Raw genomic sequence first — 24,465 nt, 5'->3', positions numbered from 1 at the left:
ATTGGCAATAGTGGCTGCCGGGATCCGGTTAGTGTCGCAGGTTTGCGGGGACACCAAAGACTGATTTCTACAACAAAACCATGATTATGACTGACTGTATGGGAATGAAATTGCACCTAGAAAATGAGGCGAGATGGATAGCCGATATAGTCAGAGAAGGACAGACACGGGATGATTCTTTCGCCAGAACTTTATACCTGCGACGAGGGAGGCAAAGGGACTATTCTAGGTGAAACAAAGTTGCTGGTCAGGGCATAAATCATGATCCCCGACCGGGTCAGATGCAGTGGATGCCTCAGGCGGACCGCCAAAAATAGCCGGGTGTCTCACTCCCTGGCCCAATCGGGCAAGGCGCGCCTTCAATGGCTGCTCGTCTGGTCTTTTAGTCTCTCGCCCTCGTCTTTCTTTCTTCCCCCCTCGGGTCGGACAATGCTTCGCTCGTCTGTCGTTTGTCTCTTCTGACCTTCGCTATCGCTTGATCGGTCGTATCTTTTCATCTATCTGCCACCCCCAGGTTCGCTGGAATCAGATCGGTCTTTTGTCGTTCGCTTTGTTTACATCTCTCTTCCCCCCCGACCCTCGTTGGACCCTGCCGAGAATCTATCGGATGATCTGCATGTTTCAGTCCCGCTGGCCTGAAAAAACACCTCTTCTGCAGCCCGTATCGCTTCATCGCTGGATTTGATCATCGCTTATCGTGCTCGACGGTTCATCTTCGCCATCCTGGTATAGCTTCATCTGTTGCTCGTCAGTTCATCGCAGTTACAAATACCCCTGTCGCTTCTGCCGCCATATACGGGAAAGGGTCCACGTCGATCGGACCCTGAATTTTGCCAAGGGAGTCAACGGACCCCTCTGCCTTTCAGTCAACACAACTGCGCAACACTACAATCGGACTTTTCAAGATGCGTTCCATGTCTCGTCTGTTTGTTCTGTGCCTCCTCTTGGTTCTGGGGACGGTAACTTCCGCCTGGCCATGGCCGCCGCATGGCGAATTGTTGCGACGAGCTGGTCAGTCCTATCTTATGACATTTACACCCCTTCACCTTTGTCCTACTTTCATCGTGATTCGTGTATGTGTTGCTGACCCGCGAAGATACTACCGCAGCTGAGAGCGCAACCACTGGAGCCGCCGCTACCACCGAGAGTGCATCGAAGACCGAGGCAGCGACCAAGACCGCCGCCGCAACAGGAAGCGACACCACGGCCACGGCCACCGGCACCAATACCAAGTCAGCTACCGGAACAGGCACTGCTAGCGGCAAGTCCTCTGGCTCTTCTTCGAACAGCACAACGAGTGTTTCTATCAACCCCGCTGCCGGTGCCGGTGGTATCTCCATGCTTATTCCCACCCTTGGTGCCACAACCTACTATAAGATCGGCGATTATGTGACCCTGAAATGGAACTACACCTCTTTGACCATCAGCCCAACGGCTGTCAATGTTGTCGCTTCTTGCAGTTTGAACAGCGCCACCTACACCATCTCGTCCAACATGACCATGTCGCCCACCGGAGAGGTGGTCTGGGACACCAAGAAGTACCAGGCCAACGCGACTGTCCCGCTGTTGACTGCGTCGTACACATTGATTGTGTGGGATGCCAGCAAGGCCATCACTGAGACGGCCAGTGCCGGTTATCTCAGCGCTGCTAGCAGCTACATCTTCGGAATGTACATTTCGCAGCCGTACACTCCGCTCAATGGTATGTGATCACCTCTGTATATCTTAATCAGTCTGCTAACTCCGACAGGATTTGTCTGCGCTACCTGCAGCGGCGCTTTCTCCGAACTCGAACGCTTAGGGATGAAATTCACCTTTGGCATGTTCGCCATCACCGTCCTGTCCTTCACCTGGTTCGCCGGTGGCTTCGGTCTCTTCTCCACATGAGTGTAATCTCCGGATGACGACGAAAATAAACATTTTTATGCATTAGAATGTTGCATTGAGCAAAGCGATTTTCGTTTTAAGTTATGATGATAGCAATCTATCAGCTGGGTTGGACTGGCGTTTGCGAGTTTCCATTTCTGATTTGACTAATGGCTGGGAAGTTCCTCTATATTATTGACCTTTGTTCACTCCTTTGAAGCGCAACAATAGCGGGATATCAGTGTAATAGTGTGTGCATGCGGTGATTATGACATGTTGATTGTATCTCCACTTGGCCTGTCTATATTTAATGTTCTCTGCAATTATGGCATGGATGTATGTATACATACTCATCTGGACTGTATCGGATACTTCCTCAGATTAATATATACCTACTACAGCAGTAAACTAGAACTAGTAAATACATACTGCAACTCTTCCGAAAGATAATTTGGTACTAAACTTTCTCTATGCACTTCCCATCACGGCACCGAGTATCCATACTATTATTGAAATAGTGGAACAATCCACAATCACCATAACCAACATGACACCCAACTTTGATGCCTTAACACGAAGAAGAGAATAATCCGAAAAAAAATACACAGTATGAATAGTAGTAAAACGGAATACCCCGAAACCACAACCACGTAACCGGAGTATCTCATCAATACCCCTAATGAAGATAATATATATCCGTCCTCTGTACTACACAACGAAGTGTAAGTAACAATACCCCTAGAATATTATTCCCTAAGGATATACTAATCATGGTAATCGAATAAGAGGACTCTGAGAGAGATATATACATGTATATACTATATGGAATATCCCGCTATCCGAGCCCAAAGCTTATTACTACGTGCATTCAATTTACTAGAGTAGTATCCCTATGTACGCATGTATCTCACTACAACATCGTATCTCGTACTAACTACCACATCAAAATGTACGTACGTATTGCCCAACTTGAAAGATTCGAAAGATTGATTGATCGAATCAATGGGTAGTGAGATAAGATATGATACGGATCTCCCCGTTTGCTCATCGTCAGCTAACTAGTGAGTAACACCAACACCAACGGTAGTACTATGCTACTATTTTTGATTTTGGTATACAGTACAGTTACACCCACCAATTGAACTTAGTTGATATCTCACAAACAAGGTTTCACGAGGTACAGGAATACGAGATACATGCAGGTGCAATTATTAAGGAATATAAGATATAGGAGATAACCACATTAATGGATGAGCAAAATTCAAGCACTCAGATAGATCTGCATGGACTGCTGAGCATAAATAGGATCTGCTTTTCTCGTTTTTGATGTCGATTTTCGCGTCATTGGTAAGTACATCTGATTCTCAATTTTGAGTCTCAAGTTGTTGTTGTGATCCTTGACTTGACTCAATCCTCTCTCTTGCTAGTCACTCAAGTGACACCGATTCCTCATCGACTATTTCAGAGGACCAAGACCAGATCAGTCATAAAGCAAACAAAATGTCAAGTTTCTGGAACCCCAACTACAACGCTACCAGCAGTCACAGGAAGAGAAGGCCGAGAAACAAAGGCAAACAGCGAGAGGAAAACACAGCAATACCATTCTTTGGCTCCTCGACATCAGCACGATGGCAGCGACCGTCATCATCGTCACCATCGTCATCCTCTAAGTATGAGGAAGAAGACCTAGTCCTGGTCAGACGCAAGGATAGTCCACCGTGGTGGTGGCTGTTGTTAGTGGAAGGGACCTCGGGGGTTACGGTCATGAAAGCTGCCAAGGACGAGCACGGCTCTCGTCGTCGTCCCGGCCACAGGGTTCTCGAGCCACTTGTTGAGGGGAAAGTGGCCAGCTTTTTCCCGGCAAGGTTGGATGAGGAGGAGTAGGTGTGATGCCAATGCACCTTTGTTTTTCCTTGTGTTGAATGTTCCGAGGAACATGCACTGGTGACACCCGCGATATGCCACTGAGGCGGGTGATGAGTCTCGGTTCGACGGTCTGATATATAATATATGAGATGTTGAGGCGTTTTTCAATTGTTGGAATAGAACATTCCATCGATAGTTATATTTCCTGTGATGTTTCCTTTGCTAGACCTTCATTCGGCACAGCCTTGATGATAGGCTTCCCAGGTTTGACTCCCCTGTTCTTGGGGAGTAGAAGATGGCTTCCGAATGGTGGGAAGGGTTGCAGTGCTGTCGGTCATCTTGGCGCATTTTGCGCAGGGTGTCTGTTTGATAGTCGAATAGGACGATATCATGTCCTAACATAAAGAAGTCAGTGTTTTGTCCACATATACCATTCAGCAACGTAGAAGGTAGGCCTACAAGTAAATAAAGCAAATCCCACTGTCGCGGCCTCGCATTCAAGCACTGCGCCACAGCGGTCTCGACCTTCGATGGCGTCTGTCCCCCCGGCGTCCTAGTAAAGACCCGCCAATCAGGAACCCCATTCCCATCCTGACCAGCAATAGCCTCGACCCTGAACACAATTCCAGCTTTAACAAGCACAACAGTAACAGCCGCTTCACTCTGACTAGCCAAGACCCGCACACCAGGCACATTCTTCTGAGCAAAGCCGTCAACAATCGCTCTCCATCCACCCTCAGTAGCCTGGATCTTCGATCGCTCCATCTCCTCATTAGCTTTCTGCTGCTGCTCATTCTGAGCCTGCTCCTCCTCACGGAGATCCGCGAGAATGGTATCGTAATCTCGTTCCCACTTCCCCGTGGGCTGCAGCATCACGCCGCCGTTTTCTTTAATTTGCGCGTCGACGCGATCCCAGACGGCTTTCATCTCGGGACTTCTCCACATCGACTGAAACTCTTGCAGCTCGGAGACACCCGCGCGCGCTGCTTGAGCGAGCTGCTCGTACAACATTTGCGGGGACTTGGGGACGGATCTTCCCGCAGCGGCCTTGGGATTGACAATGGGTGCCAGGGGTTCCAGAAGGCGCTCGGGAAGTAGAGTCCGTAGTTGGTGGATCTATCAGAAGTGTTAATCGGTGTTGAGCTTGACTGGAAGGAGTAATACTCACCATTGCTTCCATCTTCTGAAGCTTCGCGAGCGAGGAAACAAGCTGCGTTTCAGAGTCCCAGGCATCAGGACTGGTATCAGTGTTACTAGCCGCCCCGGTAGAGGCTTCAGCGCCATTCGAGGGAGGGACCATTGCAGGCACAACCACTGGCATTCTAAGAAGTGTTTGACCGGGGTTGGGAGCAGATGCCATTGTCACTGTCAGTGGGGATAGGATGGCTATAGTAATTTAAAATAAAGCCAGATGCGGAAATCCAGCGCAATTTATGAGATGAAGGGAAGTTTCAGCAATCGTCAGCTGATAGGCGAGCACGTGTATCCAGTCCAGGTTAGGTAATTGACAAGCTGGACTATGAATGCACGTAGGAGCAAGAGTGAAATACGTCTCTTTATGGGTCGTGTATTTGATCAACTTCTAAGGATCTCACAATTCAAGAGTCCACTTGACGCAGCAGGTATGGAACTGGAGACAACGTCAACAATGGCGATAGGTTGAATCTCGGTGGAGGGAATTGCGCCGCCGAAATTTGGCTGACTCAGCACGCATATGGATAAGCCACATATTGCATAGCCACAGGTTTCTGTGGCTGGAATTAACATGCGCGTACGCCGTCAGGAATAAGCAAGAATATAATGCATAACTATACCTCAGTTTTTACCGAACCAGCCCGGCTAGCTCAATCGGTAGAGCGTGAGACTCTTAATCTCAAGGCTGCGGGTTCGAGCCCCGCGTTGGGCTTTCTTTTTTGCTTTTTTTGCTTTGTGGTGGTGAAGTGGTAAGAAAGATGAGTGAGTGGATCTTTGGGGGAGGATTCTATTCGGTAGTCACGGATTCAAATCCCGCTACCATCACAAACTTATCCATTACAAGAAGTCGTCGTTCCTTTCTGACTAGTACTACTTTCCAATGTGAGTACTAGCCAATGAATTGATTCTGGAGTTGTCGCCATGCATTTCAATTTATAAGAACAAGATTACTACGAGTTGATTACTGGTCTATGATCATAGCATATTAATATAACTGCTATATTCTGACGAGCTATGATACTCAAGTATACGAGAAATATAGTTCTTGTGTATCAACGTTGCTTTGCCGTCTGCACCACAGTGTCACCGATCAACTGGATATAGCGGTTGAGGATGCCATCACGATTCAAACTAAGTAGTGTAAAATCTCATCATATTAAATTATCCAGGCTAGTATATGTAGTCATTTCTGGGAATGCCCCGGGGCATGAAAAGTGTAGCTCATCATAATGCAAAGAATTCGTAGCCATCCGGCGGCTTGAACAATTAATGGCGTGGTTAAAATCCCAGCAGTGCTGAAAATCACGAAGAAAATAACCGAATATGGACACCACGGTCATGCGACAGCGTGAGACTGGAATTGATGATCGGCTCCACCATATCAGGGTCGGCATTCTCAATTCTGTTGTACCGCTGTAGTAGTTTGACCATGGTGTAGCTGGCTTCAGTGAGGGCGTATTGCTCTGGAAGAGACTGTTAGTGATGTGACTGTGGCATATATGTAGGGAAACTTACGTCCAAGACAAATGCGTGGCCCGCCGTTGAATGGAAGGTACTCCCAACCCCGCTTGCTGTTCTCTTCCCATCGCTCGGGTCGGAAAGCATGGGCATCCGGGCCGTATAAGTCGGTGCGACGGTGCATTGCATATACGCTGTACGACACAAGCTCTCCCTTGCGCACGTAGACCGGGGCCTTCCCGTCGGGCCCACCACCCAATGGCAAGGAAGTATCTTTGGCAGCGACACGGAAGTTTAGAGGAACAGGCGGGAGGAGACGGAGGACTGGTCTTGTTAGGAGATATTATAGGGTGCGGCGGGGGAGGAGGGTATTGCTCACCTTCGTTCAAGAAATAGCGCAAGTATGGCGTATCCTTCAGCCTAGCATGCGTGATCTTTCCGTTGGGGTGTTTAGCGTCTCCAAACTCGTCGACGATGGTCTGGCGAAGTCTGGTCCAGACATTAGGATGACGTGCTAGGTAGAAAAAGGCCGAGCTGAGCAGACTGGCAGTGGTGTCGCGGCCAGCCAGGAGGATGTTGAGCATGTTGTCACGGATCACTCTCGGGTCATCGGTATCCTCCGCTAAGGCTTCTGCGAAGATGTACCTGCCCGACTCTTTCTTTTCGGGGTGACGCTTTGCCTCGAGAGCCAGGCGCACGTAGTGGTCAACCACCTCGTGCACAAGCTGATTCGCTTCACGGAACTCCTTGGGGTTAACGAGCCAATAGAATGCCATGGCTCTGGATCTCGAAACCAGGTATTCTTGGGCTCGGTTGAATGCCTCCGCGAACCCTTGGGCGTTTCCAACGGTGGACTTCTCCAGCAGACTCGACTCAGTGGATGTGCGCATTGATCCGACGGATTCACCAAACAAGAAATGTGTAGCCGAGTCCATGGTCAAGAGGAAGAAGAGGCGCTGGATGTCGAAAGTTGACCCATCCTTGGGAATCAAGTCCATCATCTTGGTGATGTGGCCATCCATAAGGTCGAGATCAGCAACCTAACCGCTCACATTCGTCAGCCAGTTCTCATTGATGGTAGATTAGTAGAATTATCAGACCTGATCGCGAGTGAACTGCGGCCTCAGCATGCCACGCGCATGAGACCAGCCCGGCCCATCTAAGGTGAAGATACCATTTCCCAGCAACGGGTAGAACTCGCGATGCCGGGTCCCGAGACCAAAATCCTGGAACTGAGTAGCCAACAGTGCCTTGATGTTCTCTGGCTCAACGGTGTTGGTGACCATGAGTCCTCCCAAGGCCTGCTGACGGAAGGTCGGTCCACTCGTCTGGTAGTGATCGGCAATGAATTCAACCCATCGTTTCTCCCTGGCCGCCTTTGCAATGCGATAGAAGCCAGTGATACCGAGGATACCGGTATCGACGGAATTAGGGGGCTGGCAGCCGAGAGCTCTGGACTTCTTGCGATGGTGGTAAGCCTGGTGGAGGGAGCCCAGGATGCGAAAGGTCAAGTAGATGGCACCTAGAAAGACAATCGCAGGAGCCAACATGACGCAACTGCGGGTAGTCTAGTAGTGCGGGGAGGAAATCTAGATAGTAGATAGAGAAGTGGAAAGGGGTGATTTGAGGAATGTGAGATGAGAGATAAATAACTTTAGAGTGAATGTTATGTACAAAGAGGTATGATAATCGACAGGGGCAGTCCGGTTCCGACCACAGACCTTATATACTTTGCCCTAGTTCACCCCGCAAGGAGAGATCCAGACTTGGATTCACTTGGCCAAGAAGGGTTGGTTCCAAACTCCTCGGTCGTGAGGCCCCATGTGAAATGAAGGAATGGGGAACCCCCCGCCTCCATAGCCACAGAGTCAGTAAGTAGACGAAGACAGGGAGACGGGAAGGGATGGATGGTTCCAGCGATGCAACACAGTCAGAAGCGGCAATGGGCTGGCGATGATTGGAAAAGCCAACCTTGCGAGGGGTCATTTCCGATTCCAGATGCTTTCGGCACTCGGAAACATCGCAAGCATCTCCCAAAAGGGAAAAGCGGCTGTTGCGTCGCAGGATTTTGGACATGACGCTAATTCCAACGCTGATCTAAAACCTCCGAGGCTTCTCTTGCATCGATGTTGCTCGCGTGTACTTTTTCTAAAGTACTATGTAGCATCTCAGGATCCACTCCATTGTCAACCCTCGTCATCTTTTCTTTATCCAGGCTTCAGGCTCCAGGCTCCAGCAAAACCCAGAAACCTTTACCCCTCCCCCCCTCCCCCCTAAATCACCTGGTTTGACTGGAATTTTGTCCAAAACATTCAAGCCATTGCAACAGGGCGGATGTGAAGATGCCGCGTGACAATTTACCCACGGTCGGCGTGGCCTGAAAGTCAAAGCAATGTTCCGAGTCCTTCATGACGTATCCAAACACCGTGTCTTCGTCTGTCTGCACCCCGCATGCTGGGATCGCGCTCGTAAACTCCACCTCTTGAGGTGCGATATCGTCCGTAGACAGAATGGATAATGACCGCCACGGATCGAATTCTCCTCCGCTGAAGTAAACATTGGACGGCCGGATCGTCCATCCCCCAAACTCTTGGTTGACCTCATCCGCCCGCGGTGACGGAGGCAACAGTCCTTTCTCCACCGCATGGGGAAACTGTCGGTTACATACTTCTTGCTGGTATTCCACCGACTGGTATCGCGAGGCCAACGAGTGTGGCCCTTCGTTGTTCGCTTGGAAGAATCCCCATTCGCTGCAGTATTGCCAAGTCCAAGTGATGGTCGCGGGATCGCCGTATGGCTTGGAGAAATCACAGTCAATTGGCTGAGAAGCGTTCTGAGGTCCGCAGTTGGTCCCCATATTCAGATTGACCAGCTCCAGGAAGGTGGGCCATGCTGCCCATCGTTCAGCGACATACTGGCCGCCATACGTAGGGGCAAGACCATCCGGCCCGGTAGTCCCGTTCGTCTTGGGGTCAACTTCAAGATACTCGCAGAAAGCGCCTAGACCTCCAATCCCTCCCGCCATACCATAGCTCTGGAAGTAGCTGTAGATGGCGGTTAGCGCTCCAGTGAAATCACCGTTGGAGTTGGCTTCGGCGCCAGGTCCGAAGAAGAGTTGTTTGATTGAGGTAGCTGTATCGTCGTCCGATAGTTGATCGTCAATATATTCCAGAGCAGCGTGAATATCTGCCGAGCAGTTGGTCCATCCATCGGCAACCATGCCGCGGTAGACCTGGTCGTAGTACACACTCATATTGACCCGTGCTTCCACCGGAGCCGATGAGGAATAGGCTGCGAAGATGGTCTCTGGGTACTCGTTGCGAGTTAATGCAGCACGGATGCCAGCGTACGAGCCGCCAACCATGACCCACGGTGTGCCCTGCGGCGTCAGGTCCACGTCCGGATACTTCTCGCGGCTGAAGTTACTAGCAAAGTACGGGAGATCCGCCAGCGCCTGCTTGGTGGTGAGGTACTGGTAGGTCTCTGGTGGAGATTCATAGGATATGGGAGCCGGAGTCGAGTTTCCATAGTATCTGTGCTCCCAAGCGATTCCCATGGCGTTGAACTCTATCAAGAATTCTCGGAAGAAGGAAAGAGTGGAAGTTAGGTAGGCCGAGGCTATCGATGCGCCATCCGCCTCCCCTGTATCATATACAAATATCGGACTGCCTGGCTCATAGAATTCATCGCTGACCCAGAATCGATTTTGATAAGTGCCAGCCGATGCGTTATCATGGTCAAGAGGAATCTGAGTAGCATGATCAGTGATAGGAACAAAGAGCCAGGCTGGTGCTTTTCATACGGTGACATATTCAGTCTCCAACGCAATGGCCATCGCTGAATGTGAAACGAGAGTATTGAGGTTCTGCTCATTGTGCCTCCCCAGCTCTGGTTCAACACCAAAGTGAGCAAGCGACTGAGTACCCCATCCAAAGGGGGTCTTTTTCTGCCCCGAGCCCATAACGGGCCGCGAGAGCAGGAAAGCCCCGATGGCTGCTATTGTGGTGGCGTATGAAGGCATAGGGGCCTTCAAGGGACAGTGTATACAAGGGTAGAGGGTTCGGAGCAAAGGAAGACAGTAGTTACACACAAATTCCTAAATTCTCGTCTTTTCATGATTGAAGGCATTCCTTTTGTGTCTTATGTACAAAACATAACTACAATGGTAGACAGTGAATGAGACGGTTTCGGTCACGAATGTCTCTGTCATACAGTAAATTCACTTCTAATAGACGTCTGCCTACGGAAACTGATTTCAACACATGTCAACATGCTCAGCCGAGATATGGTGGGCTGCTGGGCATCGTGTGCGGCCAGAAATCCCTGTTATGTTGGACAAGACCATAACAATCAACAGACGCATCAGGGTTGATGCCTCCGTCGGGCTGTGGCTTCGGGGCGCACGGGCAGCAAAAGCCACATGTCTGTGTCTTAATTAGTGGGTTCCTGAGCAATGGCAATACGTAGCTTTTGCGGGGTTCCTTCCGCTTGCCGAAGATGCCCTGTCGATCCTCTGTGTAGCGCAGGATGGTTGGGAATGCGTCTGCAGGGTCCGGACCCAGCCTCCATTCGGTATTGATGCGTGCGCCATATTTATCGCCACCATTCACCTTTTGTCTCCGCGGTCCCAGGCTGTGCTTCGTTTTATTAGAAGAAGCTGATTGACTCTGCAGTAGTTCAATATCTAGGGTTACTGCTCCCAGTTTTTGTCTCGCCTTCGCCACGAGGATTGCGCTGCATACCGAAGCAAGGGGCTGTGAAGCCAAGAGGATTTGCCGAAATGAAGCGTAATAGTTGACTGAGACAAATACAGGGGCTTGAGTAGGTGTTATGAACTTGAACGTAATTGAATCAATCTGTGTGCACGGTATTCTCAGATTCGCCAGTTTCGCTATCTCAGCAGCATTCGAGTAGCGTCGACGGGAATAATAGAAGAAGATTTAAGAGTCAGTCAGGGCCCAGAGACTGGCAGAAAATTAACAGAAGATCTTGCCGTAAAGATATCCCTGGACACTGCAACTGAAAGTTTGGCTTGTATGAGCCACCAGCATGCCTACACCCTCGAACTCATGTCTTGCAAGGACTCTCATCATGAGTATAGATAGGTACGATCAAATGCGATCAATCGTACTGCAGCTTCGTATCAGCAACTTGGGGTCAAAAGTATACCCCCATGCAGCAGTTCTGCCGAGATCTAGGGGAAATGTGAAGAAGAATGCCGAGAGTGGACGGAATGATGGTCTAGTTTCGGGCGGCGAGTCTGGCTCGGTTCGGTGTTTGTTTTGCATTCCCTTGCATTCCTCCTCTCTTGCGTTCGGAAACACTCATGCCGTCGGCATTTCCCGACCCATGCTCTTGTATCTATTTTGACAGGTGGGCCGATTGTCTCCATCATTGGGGATCTCGGAGGACCTACTGAAGACTGCAGCTTCAGGAACCGTGGGATCTCTTGTAAGACCTTTGCTACGATGAAGCTGTGACTAAATGTCATTCAATCCTATCTCCAGTATCTCCAAAGTCTAACTAATTGGGTTCCTAGATCATCACACATTAGCAAAAGCATTCATGGCCCTTGCGTCAATTCCATCCTTGCAGCTATAAGCCTGTGCAGCCCAAGTTAAGGTTATATTATCGACGTGTTATGCATCTCACCAAGGTCGTTCATAGGCAGACTGTATTTCATCGTTGGCAAGTCTATTTGACGGCGCTCCGAAATCCAGTCATAGAATTATCTGGAATAATCCGTGTTTAATCCAGAAGACTAAGCTACTTCATTGCCAGTTTGTCCGAACACTATGGCTTGACATCTAAGTAGTATATATATTCCAAGCAGACACAACCCACAACCAGATTGGTTTCTACACAAAACAGTCGTTGCTGGACAAAGACGTTGAGAACACGATAGCATAAACACTACCAGACATCCTGCAAATGTCGCTTAAAAAGATCGGCGTTGCTCGAGACGAGGTACGGTCCACTGGTGCTGTCTCGGACATCATGTGGTGCGTTTCAGCATCAGCTTGAGCTCTTGGCATTTAGCGGAGCGAGTACACATCCAAAGGGCATAAGGACCTTTTCCACGTGCGGATGATTTCCATGTTGTCGTCTATATTTGACGAAGAATAGATTAAAATGAGGAGAGAGCTCATATAACGCGAGACCCAACATGAAAACGACACTTCTGACTCGTGGATTGGCGCTTATGCTAAATAGTCACACCAGGTGATATCGCGCGGAGCTCCCTCCGTCCGCCAGCCAAGAAACGAGTCCGTCCACCACTGAAGAGTCTGGCCAAGACATAGATGGGGTCCGACGCCCTCTAATGTGATTATTTGGGTAAATGATCGACACCATCATGAGCACTCACTGTGCCTTCAAAGTCAATCGGAGTCTTGACATGAAGCTTCTCTCTTTGCGTAGTATGCCGAAAGAAACTAAGATCATAAGGAAGGATGTTAAATTGGTCACCCGGAATATGCATGGCATTCAAATTCGAAATTTTATCATAAAATTCTGATATATTGTCAGCTGCAGAAAGAGCCAAGTCAGCCATTGGTGGAAGCTATTCGTTGTCCAAGACTTTAGACCAGGGGTTGTGCATGAGGAGTCGCTAGCTTGACGGCTCTGGCTCCATCGGTACTCAGGGTTCGGCAGTGCTCCTGCTGGAATCATTTATTTAAGGTGTCAGCTCGCAAATAACAAGAAATGTACCTTGGTCTGACACTGTCAAACGCCAAGATGTTGTCCAGAACGTCGTTGCTGTCGCTTTTCTCGCTTGCAGCTGGAGTCGTCAATGCAGACTTTGGCATAACGACGAACGATGATTCCTATGTCATAAATGCCAATTCCCCCAACTCGCTGGTGTTTACTGTGGACCGCGGAAGTTGCGATATTACTTCCATCGTGCATTATGGCACAGAGCTGCAGTACTCCGGCAAGGGTAGCCATATTGGTTCTGGTCTTGGAACTGCCACAGTGTCTGCTACCAAGAGTGGTAAGTTGGACCTACCCGGGAATATAAAGTGACAAGCTGATCACGGCAGGCGACTACATCAAGGTGACCTGTGAAACGGACACATTGACCCAGTATATGGTTGTCCATGATGGTGATCCAATTATTCATATGGCCACCTACATTACGGAGGGTGAGTTTGTCGCTAGTCCATCGAAATTATATCTAACAACCGCCAGAGCCATCTATCGGTGAGTTGCGATTCATTGCTCGACTCAACCCGGACGAACTCCCCAATGAGGAGCCGTTCGGCGATGTGTCGAATACTGCCGGTGGGGAGGCCATTGAAGGATCTGACGTGGTATGTCTTTTGACTACCTCTGCAGACGTTGCTAATTGCACGGCAGTTTCTCGTCGATGGGGAAACCCGTAGCAAGTTCTACTCCAGCCAGCGTTTCATTGACGATCAAAGACACTGTAAGAGATGTTGAACTATCTACACGGTTCCTGCTGATTGAGTCAAGGTATCGCGGGCGACGAGCACCGCGTCTGCATGATCCTCAACCAATACGAAACCTCTTCCGGCGGTCCATTCCACAGGTAAGCGCATACTCTATATCGCAAGGAAGATACTCACAGCTGCAGGGACATCAACTCCAACAACGGAGGCGACTACAACTCTCTCTATTGGTACATGGTACGTCTCATACTTCAAACCCACATCCGCAGCTACTGACAAAACAGAACTCGGGCCACGTTCAAACCGAGTCCTACCGCATGGGTCTCCACGGACCGTACTCGATGTACTTCAGCCGCAGCGGCACCCCCAGCACCGACATCGACACGTCCTTCTTCGCAGACCTCGACATCGAAGGCTACGTCGCCGAAGCAGACAGGGGAACCGTATCCGGAACCGCGTCAGGCGCTGACTCCAGCTTCGACTGGGTCATTCACTGGTACGCCCTCTCACCCAACATATCAACCCACCCCAGCTAACCGGACAGGTACAACGACGACGCCCAATACTGGACCTACACATCCTCCTCCGGCAGCTTCACCTCCCCCGCCATGAAACCAGGAACATACACCATGGTCTACTACCAAGGCGAGTACGTCGTCGCCACCATCGAAGTGACCGTCAGCGCCGGCTCGAGCACAACCAAGAACATTTCCGGCTCCGTCAAAACAGGAACGACCATCTTCAAGATTGGCGACTGGGATGGACAGTAAGTAACCCGCATCTACCACATACATCTCTTACACATCTGATATACTAATTAATGAAACAGACCAACCGGCTTCCGCAACGCAGAAAACCAACTCCGCATGCACCCCTCAGACTCCAGAATGTCCGACTGGGGTCCCCTAACCTACACCGTCGGCAGCTCCTCGCTAACTGACTTCCCCATGGCCGTCTTCAAGGCCGTCAACAACCTAGTAACCATCAAATTCACCGCGACATCCGACCAAACCGGTGCAGCGACGCTGCGTATCGGAACTACGCTGTCGTTCGCGGGTGGACGTCCTCAAGCTACGGTAACCCCTCCCCACCCCTATCCTAGTACTTCATGTTCAGCACAACTAAGATGTATATCCAGATCAATGACTACGAAGGCTCCGCACCATCCGCACCTACGAACCTGAACTCCCGTGGCGTGACTCGTGGCGCGTATAGAGGCTACGGCGAGGTGTATGATGTTTCGGTTCCGGAGGGGACGATTGTCGAGGGGGAGAATACGGTATGTTTGCTACCTTACCTTACCTTACCCTATTACTTAGATATATTATGTTGTGAGTGAAGTTGTGGGGGTGATGTGTGCTGATGAGTGTAGATCACGATTAGTGTTATCTCGGGAAGTTCGGGGGATGAGTTTTTGAGCCCGAATTTTGTAAGTTTCCCCCCTGATGTGTGATGAGATGAGATGAGATGGTGCGTTTGGCTGATGAGTGTTTTACTAGATCTTTGATTGTGTGGAGCTGTTTCAGTGAGGATGGTATTTACTATGGGGATAGGGGTCCTTGATAGTATAGGTTGATGTAGTGTTGATAGTAGTACTATATCGGAATATCATTATAACCTCTAGTCTAGTAACCGACAAATGATACACCCACTCTTTCATCTATAATATAGTCATGTATTAACGCCAATCCAAAATCCACTATACTGATCATCTACCACCCCCCAACCTCCTAACAACCGCCCACCCAACAACACCAACACCAACCGCCCCAATCACCCACCTCATCCATCCCCCACCCTCCCTCCTATCCTCTCCCTCCTCCCAAACCCGATGCACCAGTTTCCCTCCAACCCACACCATCCTCACATTCCGACTATCCCCGTTCCACACCCACTTATGCACCTTCTCCTTCCACTCCTGCCCCTCATCAAACACATCCACCGCAGTCTCCACCCCACCGGTCTTTCCCCACCTCCCCGCAGGATTAAACTTCCCCAGCTTCACCATCTGCGCATCCCACACCATCCCCTGATCGAACCCGCCGATTTGGTCCGCCATGTCGACCACCGCTGCTCCGCCGCGTGTGGCGAGGTAGAGTGCTTCTTCAATGGAGAGGACTTCTTTCGGTACTCCATCATTGTCCTTATTTTGTCCCTCAGAAGTTCCAGACATATGAGGAAGTAACCTTGATACTAGGCACGCCTGGCGAACCGTTTCTAGTATGCTGGGACTGTATCCGCCGCTTACGTCGGTTCCTAGTCCCACCGTAATGCCGGAGTCGATGGCCTTCCGGACTTCGCAGATCCCCGAGCCGAGGGCCGAGTTAGACGCGGGGCAGTGGGAGAGCTTCGCCTCATTATCGGCGATCATGGTGCGCTCGTCATCAGAGAGATGTACGCAGTGCGCGAGGATAGTCCGCGGGGTGAGCAATTTGAAGTAATTATACACGGAGGTGTAATCCCTTGCTTCTGGATAGAGATCGTGCACGAGTTTCAGCTCATCCAGGTTCTCAGCGAGATGCGTCTGGATATGTAGCGGGGGCGAGTAGCTCGCCGCGAGCTTGGATAACTTCCCCAGCGAGCGCGGGGTACATGAGGGAGCGAACCGCGGGGTTACGATGGGTTTGATGAGGGCACCCTCAGGGTCGATCTTGTGGATGTGGTCGATACTGTCTTGGGTCTTGTCGATGGCGATGTCGGGGGATTCGTCGCGAAGATAATCGGGGCATTGTTCGGGACGGTCCATGCAGACACGGCCGATGAGGGCGCGTTGGCCGCGGGCGAGGCAGAGGGAGGCGAGGAGGTTGGTGGCGGGGACGTGGATGGTAGCGAAGTAGGAGGCGCAGGTGGTGCCGTTTGCGAGGGTGCGGGCGATGACTTGGTTGTAGACGCGGTAGGCGTTGGGGGGAGGGATGGAGGGGAAATTGGTGCTGCCGAAGGAGGATTCGATGGGGAATGTGTAGTTTAGGAGCCAGTGGAGGAGGCCGGCGTCGCCGAAGAGGCCGGCGTTGGGGTACTGGGGGGCGTGGATGTGTGTGTCTATTCGATGTTCCTCTGTATTAGTGGTGTATGCTGGTGAGTTGGGATGTGTAGGGTAGGGGGACTTGCCGATGAACCCAGGGAAGAAGAACTCATTCTCCTCCTCGCGCGCAACGAATAATGTCACTTTCACTCCGTGCTTGCCCTTATGGCCAATTTTGTCATCCACGACAGTCCACCCCTTGTGACGAAGGAATCTCTTCAGGTCCCTGTCATTGGCAATGGACCAGTCGAATCCCTCGATTGTGCCGTCAGCAGTGGACACCCAGAGCGCGCCGCGGGTGATGGCGAGCTTGTGGCCCTCGTCAGACTTGAAGCGGGGGAGCTGGATGAAGGTTCCCACGAAGAGGGTATATTGGGGAGACATGTTGCTGTGCTAATGCAGTAAATGCAGGAAAGAGTGTTGTATGTAGGTAGGTTCGTTGCTGACAGCTGCTAGCTAGGAGCTTGTGTGGGGAATGTGCCAATCTGCGTCGCGGGTAGTGGAAAGTTGACGCGGGGTGATGCAGGTGCTGCACGCACTTCGGCTCAATTCAAAGTACTGGATTGAGATCAATCCGCTATGCGATGGCGATTTAGAACTGCAGCCGTCCAAAACTCCGGAACAGAAAATCGACAAAGTGCAACAGCCCAGCAGATGGCTGTCTTATAGTGAGGCCCGTCGCGTCCGGTTCCGGGGCTGCTCGGCCGGCTCCGATCCTGAAAGCGGCTAGTGTGACGATAAGATACGGATTGCCTATCTGGGATGGAAATCTTATGTTTGGCTTGTTTGCAACTGGAATAAATGATTGATTGATGGAACATTCGTATTTTTATTATTATTTCTAAAACGCCATCCTTGTCTATCATGACAATGTTGAATCGCTGGTCATGCAAGTCGTATCAATATGCAATGCCCAATCCAGAATGTTGAAAATATGGTATCAAACGCAATCGTACACATGGGTATCATAGACTATCTACTCGCTATCCTCCACCGGTCCGCAGGTACAGAAGAGGTTCTGGTCACCGTATGCTGCAAATTATTAGCACAAGTCTTCATGAAAACAGTGGGATAGGTACTTACCATCATCTACACGCGTCACCGAAGGCCAGAACTTCTTCTCCACCAGGTACGGCAACGGGTAAGCCGCCGTCTCGCGGGTGTATGGCCGGTTCCACTCGCTGGACAACAGGTCACGCTGGGTGTGCGGTGCCATCTTCAGCACATTGCCCTCCTGGGGCTGGGCGCCGCTCTCGACGGCGGCGATCTCCTCCCGGATGGAGATGAGGGCATCGCAGAACCGGTCAAGCTCCGCCTTGTTCTCCGACTCGGTGGGCTCGATCATCAGCGTGTTGGCCACGGGCCACGACATGGTCGGGGCGTGGAAGCCGTAGTCCTGCAGACGCTTGGCGATATCAATAGCCTCAACGCCACAAGTGTCCTTGAACTTGCGCACATCGAGGATGAACTCGTGGGCACAGCGGCCGTTCTCGTTGGTGTATAGGATAGGGTAGTGGTCCTTGAGACGGGCCAGGATGTAGTTGGCGTTGAGCAGTGTGATCTTTGTTGCGTGTGTAAGACCCTTGGATCCCATCATGTTGATGTAGTTGAAGGTGATGGGCAGGATGCTAGCGCTACCCCAGGGAGCAGCGCTGATCGGGGGCGAGGACGACTCGGACCGCTTGGACTGAAGGTACTCGCTGCCCGGGTGAGAGGGAAGGTAGGGCCGCAGGTGCTCGGCCACACCAATGGGACCGACACCAGGACCACCGCCACCGTGGGGGATACAGAAGGTCTTGTGCAGGTTCAAGTGGCACACATCGGCACCAATCTCGCCAGGAGAGCACAGACCGATCTGGGCGTTCATGTTGGCACCGTCCATGTAGACCTGGCCGCCGTGCTGGTGGACGATCTCACAGGCCTGCTTGATGCCGGGCTCATACACACCAAAGGTGCTTGGGTAGGTGATCATCACGGCTGCCAGCTCATCCTTGTGCTTCTCACACTTGGCCTTCAAGTCTTCCAGGTCCAGGTTACCGGTCTTGGTGTCGCACTTGATAGTCACCACGCGCATACCAGCCATGGCAGCACTGGCAGGGTTGGTACCGTGAGCCGAGACGGGGATCAGGCAGATGTTGCGCTTGTCGCCTTCGTGGGCCTCCTGGTACTTCTTGATAACACGCAGACCAGCGAACTCACCCTGCGCACCGGAGTTGGGCTGCACGGTGACTTCGGCCATGCCGGTGATGTCTGCGAGCTGCTGCTCGAGGTCATCGATCATCTGGGTGTATCCCTTGGCTACATCAGCCGGCAGGAACGGGTGCATCTGAGAGAATTCAGGCCACGAGACCGGAATCATCTCCGTGGTTGCGTTGAGCTTCATGGTGCAGGATCCAAGAGGGATCATGGAGTGGGCCAGGGACAAATCCTTGGACTCGAGGTGACGGATATAACGCAGCATTTCCGTTTCGGAGTGGTGGGTGTTGAACACGGGGTGGGTCAGGTAGGCAGAGGTACGCTCCAGGCTGGCGGGAACAGGAGCAACAGCCAGATCCTCTTCCAAGCCAACCTCGGCCTTGGAGGCGTGGGCGGCAAACACCTTGAGGATAGACTTCACCTCCTCACGGCCGACAGTCTCGTCCAGAGAGATTCCGACCTTGGTGTCGCTCAGCCGGCGGAGGAACATGGACTGCTCACGAGCAGCCGCAATGATGGTATCGGTTTCTTGGGCACCGGACAGCTCGACAACAACCGTGTCAAAGAGAGCGCCACCATCAGCGCTGTTCGACTTGATCGGGACGTTGTAACCCAAGCCGGCGAGCTTCGCCTGCAGAGTAGTGGTCATCGACATGATGCGCTGGGCGATAGCCTTCAAGCCAGCAGGTCCGTGGTAGACAGCATACATGGCGGTCATGTTGGCAAGGAGGGCTTGAGCTGTGCAAATGTTGCTAGTGGCCTTCTCACGGCGGATGTGCTGTTCACGAGTCTGCAGGGCCAATCTCAGGGCACGGTTGCCCAGACGGTCCTTGGAGACACCCACCACACGACCGGGGACCTTACGCTTGTACTTGTCCGCGCAGGCAAAGAAGGCAGCATGAGGACCACCGTATCCCATGGGGACACCCAGTCTCTGGGCGCTTCCAAACGCAATGTCGGCACCGAACTCGCCAGGTGCCTTGAGCAGAGTCAAAGCCAGAAGGTCAGTAGCAACACTGAAGGTACCACCGTTGCCGTGGATCGTGTCACTCAGAGACTGGAAGTCGTAGATACCACCTTCGGTGTCGGGGTACTGAGCCAAAACACCAATCAGTTTGTCACCCTGCTCCTTGACCAGCTTAAAGTCATCCGCCAGAATATCGCCAACCACCAGATTGATGCCGAAGCCCTCTGCCCGGGAGCGCATCACCGCAATGGTCTGAGGGTGGCAGAGGTGAGACACCACGTAAGCCTTGCCGGCCTTCTTCTGCTTCGACATGGGCAGGGTGGCCAAGGACATGGTCATGGCCTCAGCGGCCGCAGTACCTTCATCCAAAACCGAGGCATTGGCGAAGGGCAGACCAGTGAGATCGGCAGTCAGCGTCTGGAAGTTCAGAAGGGACTCGAGACGACCCTGACTGATCTCCGGCTGGTAGGGAGTGTAGCTGGTGTACCATGCCGGGTTCTCCAGGACGTTACGGAGGACGACCGGGGGCACAATGGTCGGGTAGTAGCCCGTTCCGAGATATGTCTTGCCCGAAACATCGATTTGCTTGCGGTAGGTATCCAAGAGCTTCAGCATATCCGTCTCTCCCAGACCACCGTGCACGCTGCTGTGGGGAAGATTGGCGGTGGAGTGCGGAGCAGACACCTTTAGGTCCTTCTTGGACAGGATGTCCGCCGGCAGCACTTGCTTGACGAACTCATCCAGCGACGCCACCGGAGGATCCAGGGTGGCAAGCATCTCCTTGGCGGCATCGGGATTGGGGCCAATATGACGTCTGGGGAAAGTATCGAGGGGTTGGAAAAGATCCGGGGGATGAGGCACGCCATGATCCGCGACGGAGCTGGTGTAGACGGGCCGTCGTGCAGAGGGCGACTGTTGTGTGGTGGTGTGAAGGGAACGAATCAAGGGAGAAGCTCTCCGCACCGCAATTGGTGAGGGAGCAGCGCGCAAACGAGAGCGCAGCGCCAGCTGGCGAGTGCCGCGCAGAGCGCACAAAGATGCAGCCATACCTACAATTAAACTGGTCCAACGATTTCAAGAATGGCGGACGGTAGGTAGGTGAGTGGGGAGGAGGGGAGTCTAGGGAAGGGGAGGTATAGACCCGGTTGCGCGAGACTTCAGCACATGAGATTGCGCAACACAGTTGAGTAGAAGGAGGTAAGGGAGATGAGGAGGAGAGAGGAGAGAAGATGAAATTAATTGCGACGATGAGTGATAAAAAGAAAAAGAATAGACTGGAGGGGAGCAGATAGCAAGAATAATTAATCCTCCTCGACCGCGGGCGCCACGGATACTCGTGTCGGGAAACTGTCTGTCCGGCCGATAACGCTGGTCCCGGGCCAATCACAAGACGAGATACAGCTCCGGTCCCTCGCGATGGAGCCCCGCCATTTGCGATAAGCCCGCGATAAGATTCACTTTCCCGCGGGAAATGCTTGCCTGCATTTATCTGTTTGATCAGTTCTTGCACAGTTTCTTTCGTTATACCCAGTTCTTAAAGATAATCTATGGCGGACTAAATATATCTCACTGAGCAGATGCCCCACTGCTAATTTTCTCACCAATTGACGTATACGAAATGTTGAATGAGGAAAAAGAACAGCCTCCCTCCGCAATGGAAGCTCCTCCGATAGCGTTCCCCGGTGATGCAATCATGACTTTCCCCGTGGAGCTGGGCCCGTCGGTAAGAGTCCCCCTTGCGAGCTGTGCGCTGCTGCAGCTGCAACATGAACTTTTATTCCAGTCTCTGACTTACGTTACTGTGTATGTACAACTGGTCTCAGCAGTTCATTGGTACTCTAAAAAATTACTCATCTGATAATTATGGACATTGCACATCCTTGCTTACACGATGCAGCAATTATGCAAGAATATAGATAGTACTAGCGTGCAGCTCCCGATCTAGAACACGAACCCCGGCTGCTTTCCCGACGGGCAATTCCATTGCGCTCCACATCATTGGCTATCTCCAGCATTTGACGGCACAAACATTAACGGAATACTAGGTAGTAATTTCATATCCCATCCGACAGAGATACCAGCCCAAATCCACACAATACAAAATCAAATATAAAAACCCTACTTTCCCGTCCTAGATAGTATACCGGAAATCGGCGGACCCCTCGATAACACGCTCTCCCCGATCGGCTTGCTTATTCGCATATCGGAACCACACACTCAGAGCAGCCACTGTGATCATCGTAACAAGGTTGCACCTGTATCACACTTAGCTTAGTGCAACCAACACACAGTATAAATCAAGAATACTCACGCAATAGTTGTCCATATCCCCGGTCTATATTCGGGCGCATCTTTCGACTGAAACACCAGACTACTGAGGATGCCACCAATGGCTCCAACTCCAATCAGCGTCGCGCTGCAGAACGCGCGCGTCCACTGGCCCCGGATATTGTTGGCTTGATAGGCCATGACAGCGGGAATATTGGAATTTGCCCCCGCGACTACCAGGAACACTCCCACGTATCGCGCTGCATTGCCTTTGGCAAATCCCATCAACGGAAGGCCGATGATGCCGACTACGGCGTTAAACGCCACAATTGGTCCCCGTATACGATACCGATCGCTTACCCAGGCTGTTGTATACATCACGATGCCCGCGAAGCCGTAGGGAGGTGCAACTAGACACTGTGCGGCGCCGGTGCTGAAGCCCATTCCGTCTTGGAGGATGATGGGGAGAAAGTACGCGATGGCGTATGCCCCCGTTGTGCTGCATCTGCTTGTTGTCAGATCTTAATATGAATAATGGCGTGAAGAGAACTGACAGGCAAATCAATGCGAAACCCCATATATTCAGGTCAAGCGCAGGGCTGAAGAATCGCTTGAACGTAAAAGGCTCTCCATTTCCATCGGCACGGTCTCGGTTGATGCGTCGGACGATGAATGCACTCTCCCTCTCATTCAGGAACTTCCAGGACTTGTGTGCCTTTTCGGGAAAGTCAACCATGAAGACAAAGGTCAACAGTCCGATAACGCCCGTAATCTAGGGAAATTAACACAATGTCTCCTTGTTCGGATTAAAAACATACCACGCCCTCCATTATGAATATCCATCTCCACCCTGATATGCCCTGAATACCTCCCATCTGCATCAGACCAAAGGCAAGTACACCGGCTAGTGCTGATGCCACACAACCGATAAGGTAAAAGACCGAGTATCGCTTTTGGATGTCATCTGTGTTGTCAGCCAAATTACATGAATGTTGGTCTGCGTAACTTACATCGGACGTACCAACTTGAAAGAAGGTACACACAGCCCGGGAAGTAACCTGCAAGAAGATATTTGAGCCAATTATACAAGGCAAAGAATTGTAACACCAAGTCACACTCACCTGCTTCCAACGCACCAAGGAGCACACGGATTGCGACCATTTGCTTCCAATTCTTCACGAATCCCATCCCCTAGAGCAGCAACTGTCAGGCTTCTAGTTTCGCAGGGGTTTAGAGAACAGAGTCAACGTACAACAAGTATTGCTCCCCACGATATGACCAGCGTTCCCAGAAACAAAGTCGGGCCTACTTTCCGGATGATGACCGTCATCGGAGGTTGAAAGACCACATAGGGTATGAAGAAAACGAGAATCACGACAGACTAGACCTCGTCAGAATATGCATCCTCAAATGACAGAGTAGAACTCACATAGCGAGTCCCAACTCCAAGCTGCAAGTCCTTCGTCATACTGGCCTCGAGTTAACGTCCGATCCAACACAACATAATTTACTCATCAACCAGATTCAAGAAACTTACCCAGCAACCGCCGCCATACTAAGATTTGTCCTATCCATAAGCGAAATGCAATACGCCAACCCAGCCATAGTCACCAGCCGACGATCAACCCGATGAATGATCTTGCGCTGCTCTGCAGGCGTAAACTCCTCATCATAGTCCACATCATTAATCCCAGACTTGTCGATATCCTCGATTCTCTCGACACTGGGTGGTTTCTCAATGTCCTTAGACGACATGGTGTCTCACTTCAGCTATAACAAACGGATTCCGAAATATATCAGATAGATTGAACCAAAAGAAACTCGAAGCAGGATGCAACCATATATCAATAAATACTCTCCCAACAACGCAACACAAATCGCCGCGCTTGCCCCCGCGATGCGTGGCAAGCCACATTTCTTACACACCAGCTCAGCTGATAGCATGCGGCATTTGCTCAGTAGTCACCGAACATCAGGAATACGAGTCTAGATTGGACCAACATCGACGCAATGATGTATAGCACCGCGCGTTCTCCACATTTTCCCCAGGTTTACGGATTGTAAAGGCCGATGCGGGGAGGAGCTATGATCGAATGCGGGGGAGTTAATTATCAGCCACTAGTTAAGGCTGCGAGTCAATTGGAGGGATCGTTTCCAGGGATATTTCTGGTGGACCTATCGAAGAGGTCGATCGGGTTGAGGTCTAAGTCGGGCCG

General features: G+C 51.3%; 8 protein-coding genes and 1 non-coding gene across 9 annotated transcripts; 3 read left to right on the top strand and 6 right to left on the bottom strand.

Annotated features, from left to right (window-relative positions):
* The first annotated feature begins 421 nt into the window (after positions 1-421).
* On the top strand, positions 422-2,274 carry BO87DRAFT_376207 (uncharacterized protein). Its single transcript, XM_025623239.1, has 3 exons — positions 422-1,018; positions 1,104-1,701; positions 1,750-2,274. The coding sequence occupies exons 1-3, from the start codon at positions 906-908 to the stop codon at positions 1,885-1,887; spliced, it is 849 nt and encodes a 282-aa protein (XP_025480380.1). The 5' UTR covers positions 422-905; the 3' UTR covers positions 1,888-2,274.
* A 664-nt stretch (positions 2,275-2,938) lies between these two features.
* BO87DRAFT_45045 (uncharacterized protein) lies at positions 2,939-3,856 on the top strand. Its single transcript, XM_025628417.1, has one exon. It carries the CDS (start codon positions 3,367-3,369, stop codon positions 3,748-3,750), a length of 384 nt encoding a protein of 127 aa, XP_025480379.1. The 5' UTR covers positions 2,939-3,366; the 3' UTR covers positions 3,751-3,856.
* On the bottom strand, positions 3,857-5,199 carry BO87DRAFT_45044 (RNA polymerase II mediator complex subunit MED27 domain-containing protein). Its single transcript, XM_025628416.1, has 3 exons — positions 4,901-5,199; positions 4,192-4,848; positions 3,857-4,127 (listed from the first exon to the last, which is right to left on the bottom strand). The coding sequence occupies exons 1-3, from the start codon at positions 5,090-5,092 to the stop codon at positions 3,963-3,965; spliced, it is 1,014 nt and encodes a 337-aa protein (XP_025480378.1). The 5' UTR covers positions 5,093-5,199; the 3' UTR covers positions 3,857-3,962.
* Positions 5,200-5,565: 366 nt separating this feature from the next.
* On the top strand, positions 5,566-5,638 carry BO87DRAFT_t136. Its single transcript has one exon. It is a non-coding gene; the product is annotated as a tRNA-Lys (tRNA).
* Positions 5,639-5,946: 308 nt separating this feature from the next.
* BO87DRAFT_376205 (cytochrome P450) lies at positions 5,947-7,622 on the bottom strand. The gene is made up of 3 exons (XM_025623238.1): positions 6,764-7,622; positions 6,442-6,708; positions 5,947-6,389 (listed from the first exon to the last, which is right to left on the bottom strand). The coding sequence occupies exons 1-3, from the start codon at positions 7,404-7,406 to the stop codon at positions 6,229-6,231; spliced, it is 1,071 nt and encodes a 356-aa protein (XP_025480377.1). The 5' UTR covers positions 7,407-7,622; the 3' UTR covers positions 5,947-6,228.
* A 929-nt stretch (positions 7,623-8,551) lies between these two features.
* BO87DRAFT_458704 (putative serine peptidase, family S28) lies at positions 8,552-10,405 on the bottom strand (the record flags this gene model as incomplete). Its single annotated transcript, XM_025628893.1, has 2 exons — positions 8,552-10,132; positions 10,187-10,405. 2 exons carry the CDS (start codon positions 10,403-10,405, stop codon positions 8,663-8,665), a joined length of 1,689 nt encoding a protein of 562 aa, XP_025480376.1. The 3' UTR covers positions 8,552-8,662.
* Positions 10,406-13,828: 3,423 nt separating this feature from the next.
* On the bottom strand, positions 13,829-17,424 carry BO87DRAFT_406438 (chlorohydrolase family protein; the record flags this gene model as incomplete). Its single annotated transcript, XM_025626003.1, has 3 exons — positions 16,905-17,424; positions 15,625-16,835; positions 13,829-13,843 (listed from the first exon to the last, which is right to left on the bottom strand). The coding sequence occupies exons 1-3, from the start codon at positions 17,200-17,202 to the stop codon at positions 13,829-13,831; spliced, it is 1,524 nt and encodes a 507-aa protein (XP_025480375.1). The 5' UTR covers positions 17,203-17,424.
* Positions 17,425-17,649: 225 nt separating this feature from the next.
* Positions 17,650-21,232, bottom strand: BO87DRAFT_333728 (glycine decarboxylase subunit P). Its single transcript, XM_025620425.1, has 2 exons — positions 17,902-21,232; positions 17,650-17,850 (listed from the first exon to the last, which is right to left on the bottom strand). The coding sequence occupies exons 1-2, from the start codon at positions 21,026-21,028 to the stop codon at positions 17,795-17,797; spliced, it is 3,183 nt and encodes a 1,060-aa protein (XP_025480374.1). The 5' UTR covers positions 21,029-21,232; the 3' UTR covers positions 17,650-17,794.
* An 880-nt stretch (positions 21,233-22,112) lies between these two features.
* On the bottom strand, positions 22,113-24,010 carry BO87DRAFT_358022 (putative phthalate transporter; the record flags this gene model as incomplete). The annotated part of the gene is made up of 9 exons (XM_025621442.1): positions 23,787-24,010; positions 23,679-23,718; positions 23,502-23,630; positions 23,371-23,440; positions 23,260-23,307; positions 23,068-23,213; positions 22,804-23,021; positions 22,293-22,754; positions 22,113-22,236 (listed from the first exon to the last, which is right to left on the bottom strand). The coding sequence occupies exons 1-9, from the start codon at positions 24,002-24,004 to the stop codon at positions 22,113-22,115; spliced, it is 1,455 nt and encodes a 484-aa protein (XP_025480373.1). The 5' UTR covers positions 24,005-24,010.
* Between the last annotated feature and the right edge of the window lie 455 nt (positions 24,011-24,465).

The sequence above is a fragment of the Aspergillus neoniger genome (genome assembly GCF_003184625.1).
Source record: "Aspergillus neoniger CBS 115656 unplaced genomic scaffold BO87scaffold_14, whole genome shotgun sequence".
NCBI classification, from domain to species: Eukaryota; Fungi; Ascomycota; class Eurotiomycetes; order Eurotiales; family Aspergillaceae; genus Aspergillus; species Aspergillus neoniger.
Note: the sequence above shows the minus strand (reverse complement) of the source record. Positions and strands in the feature narration are given on the sequence as shown.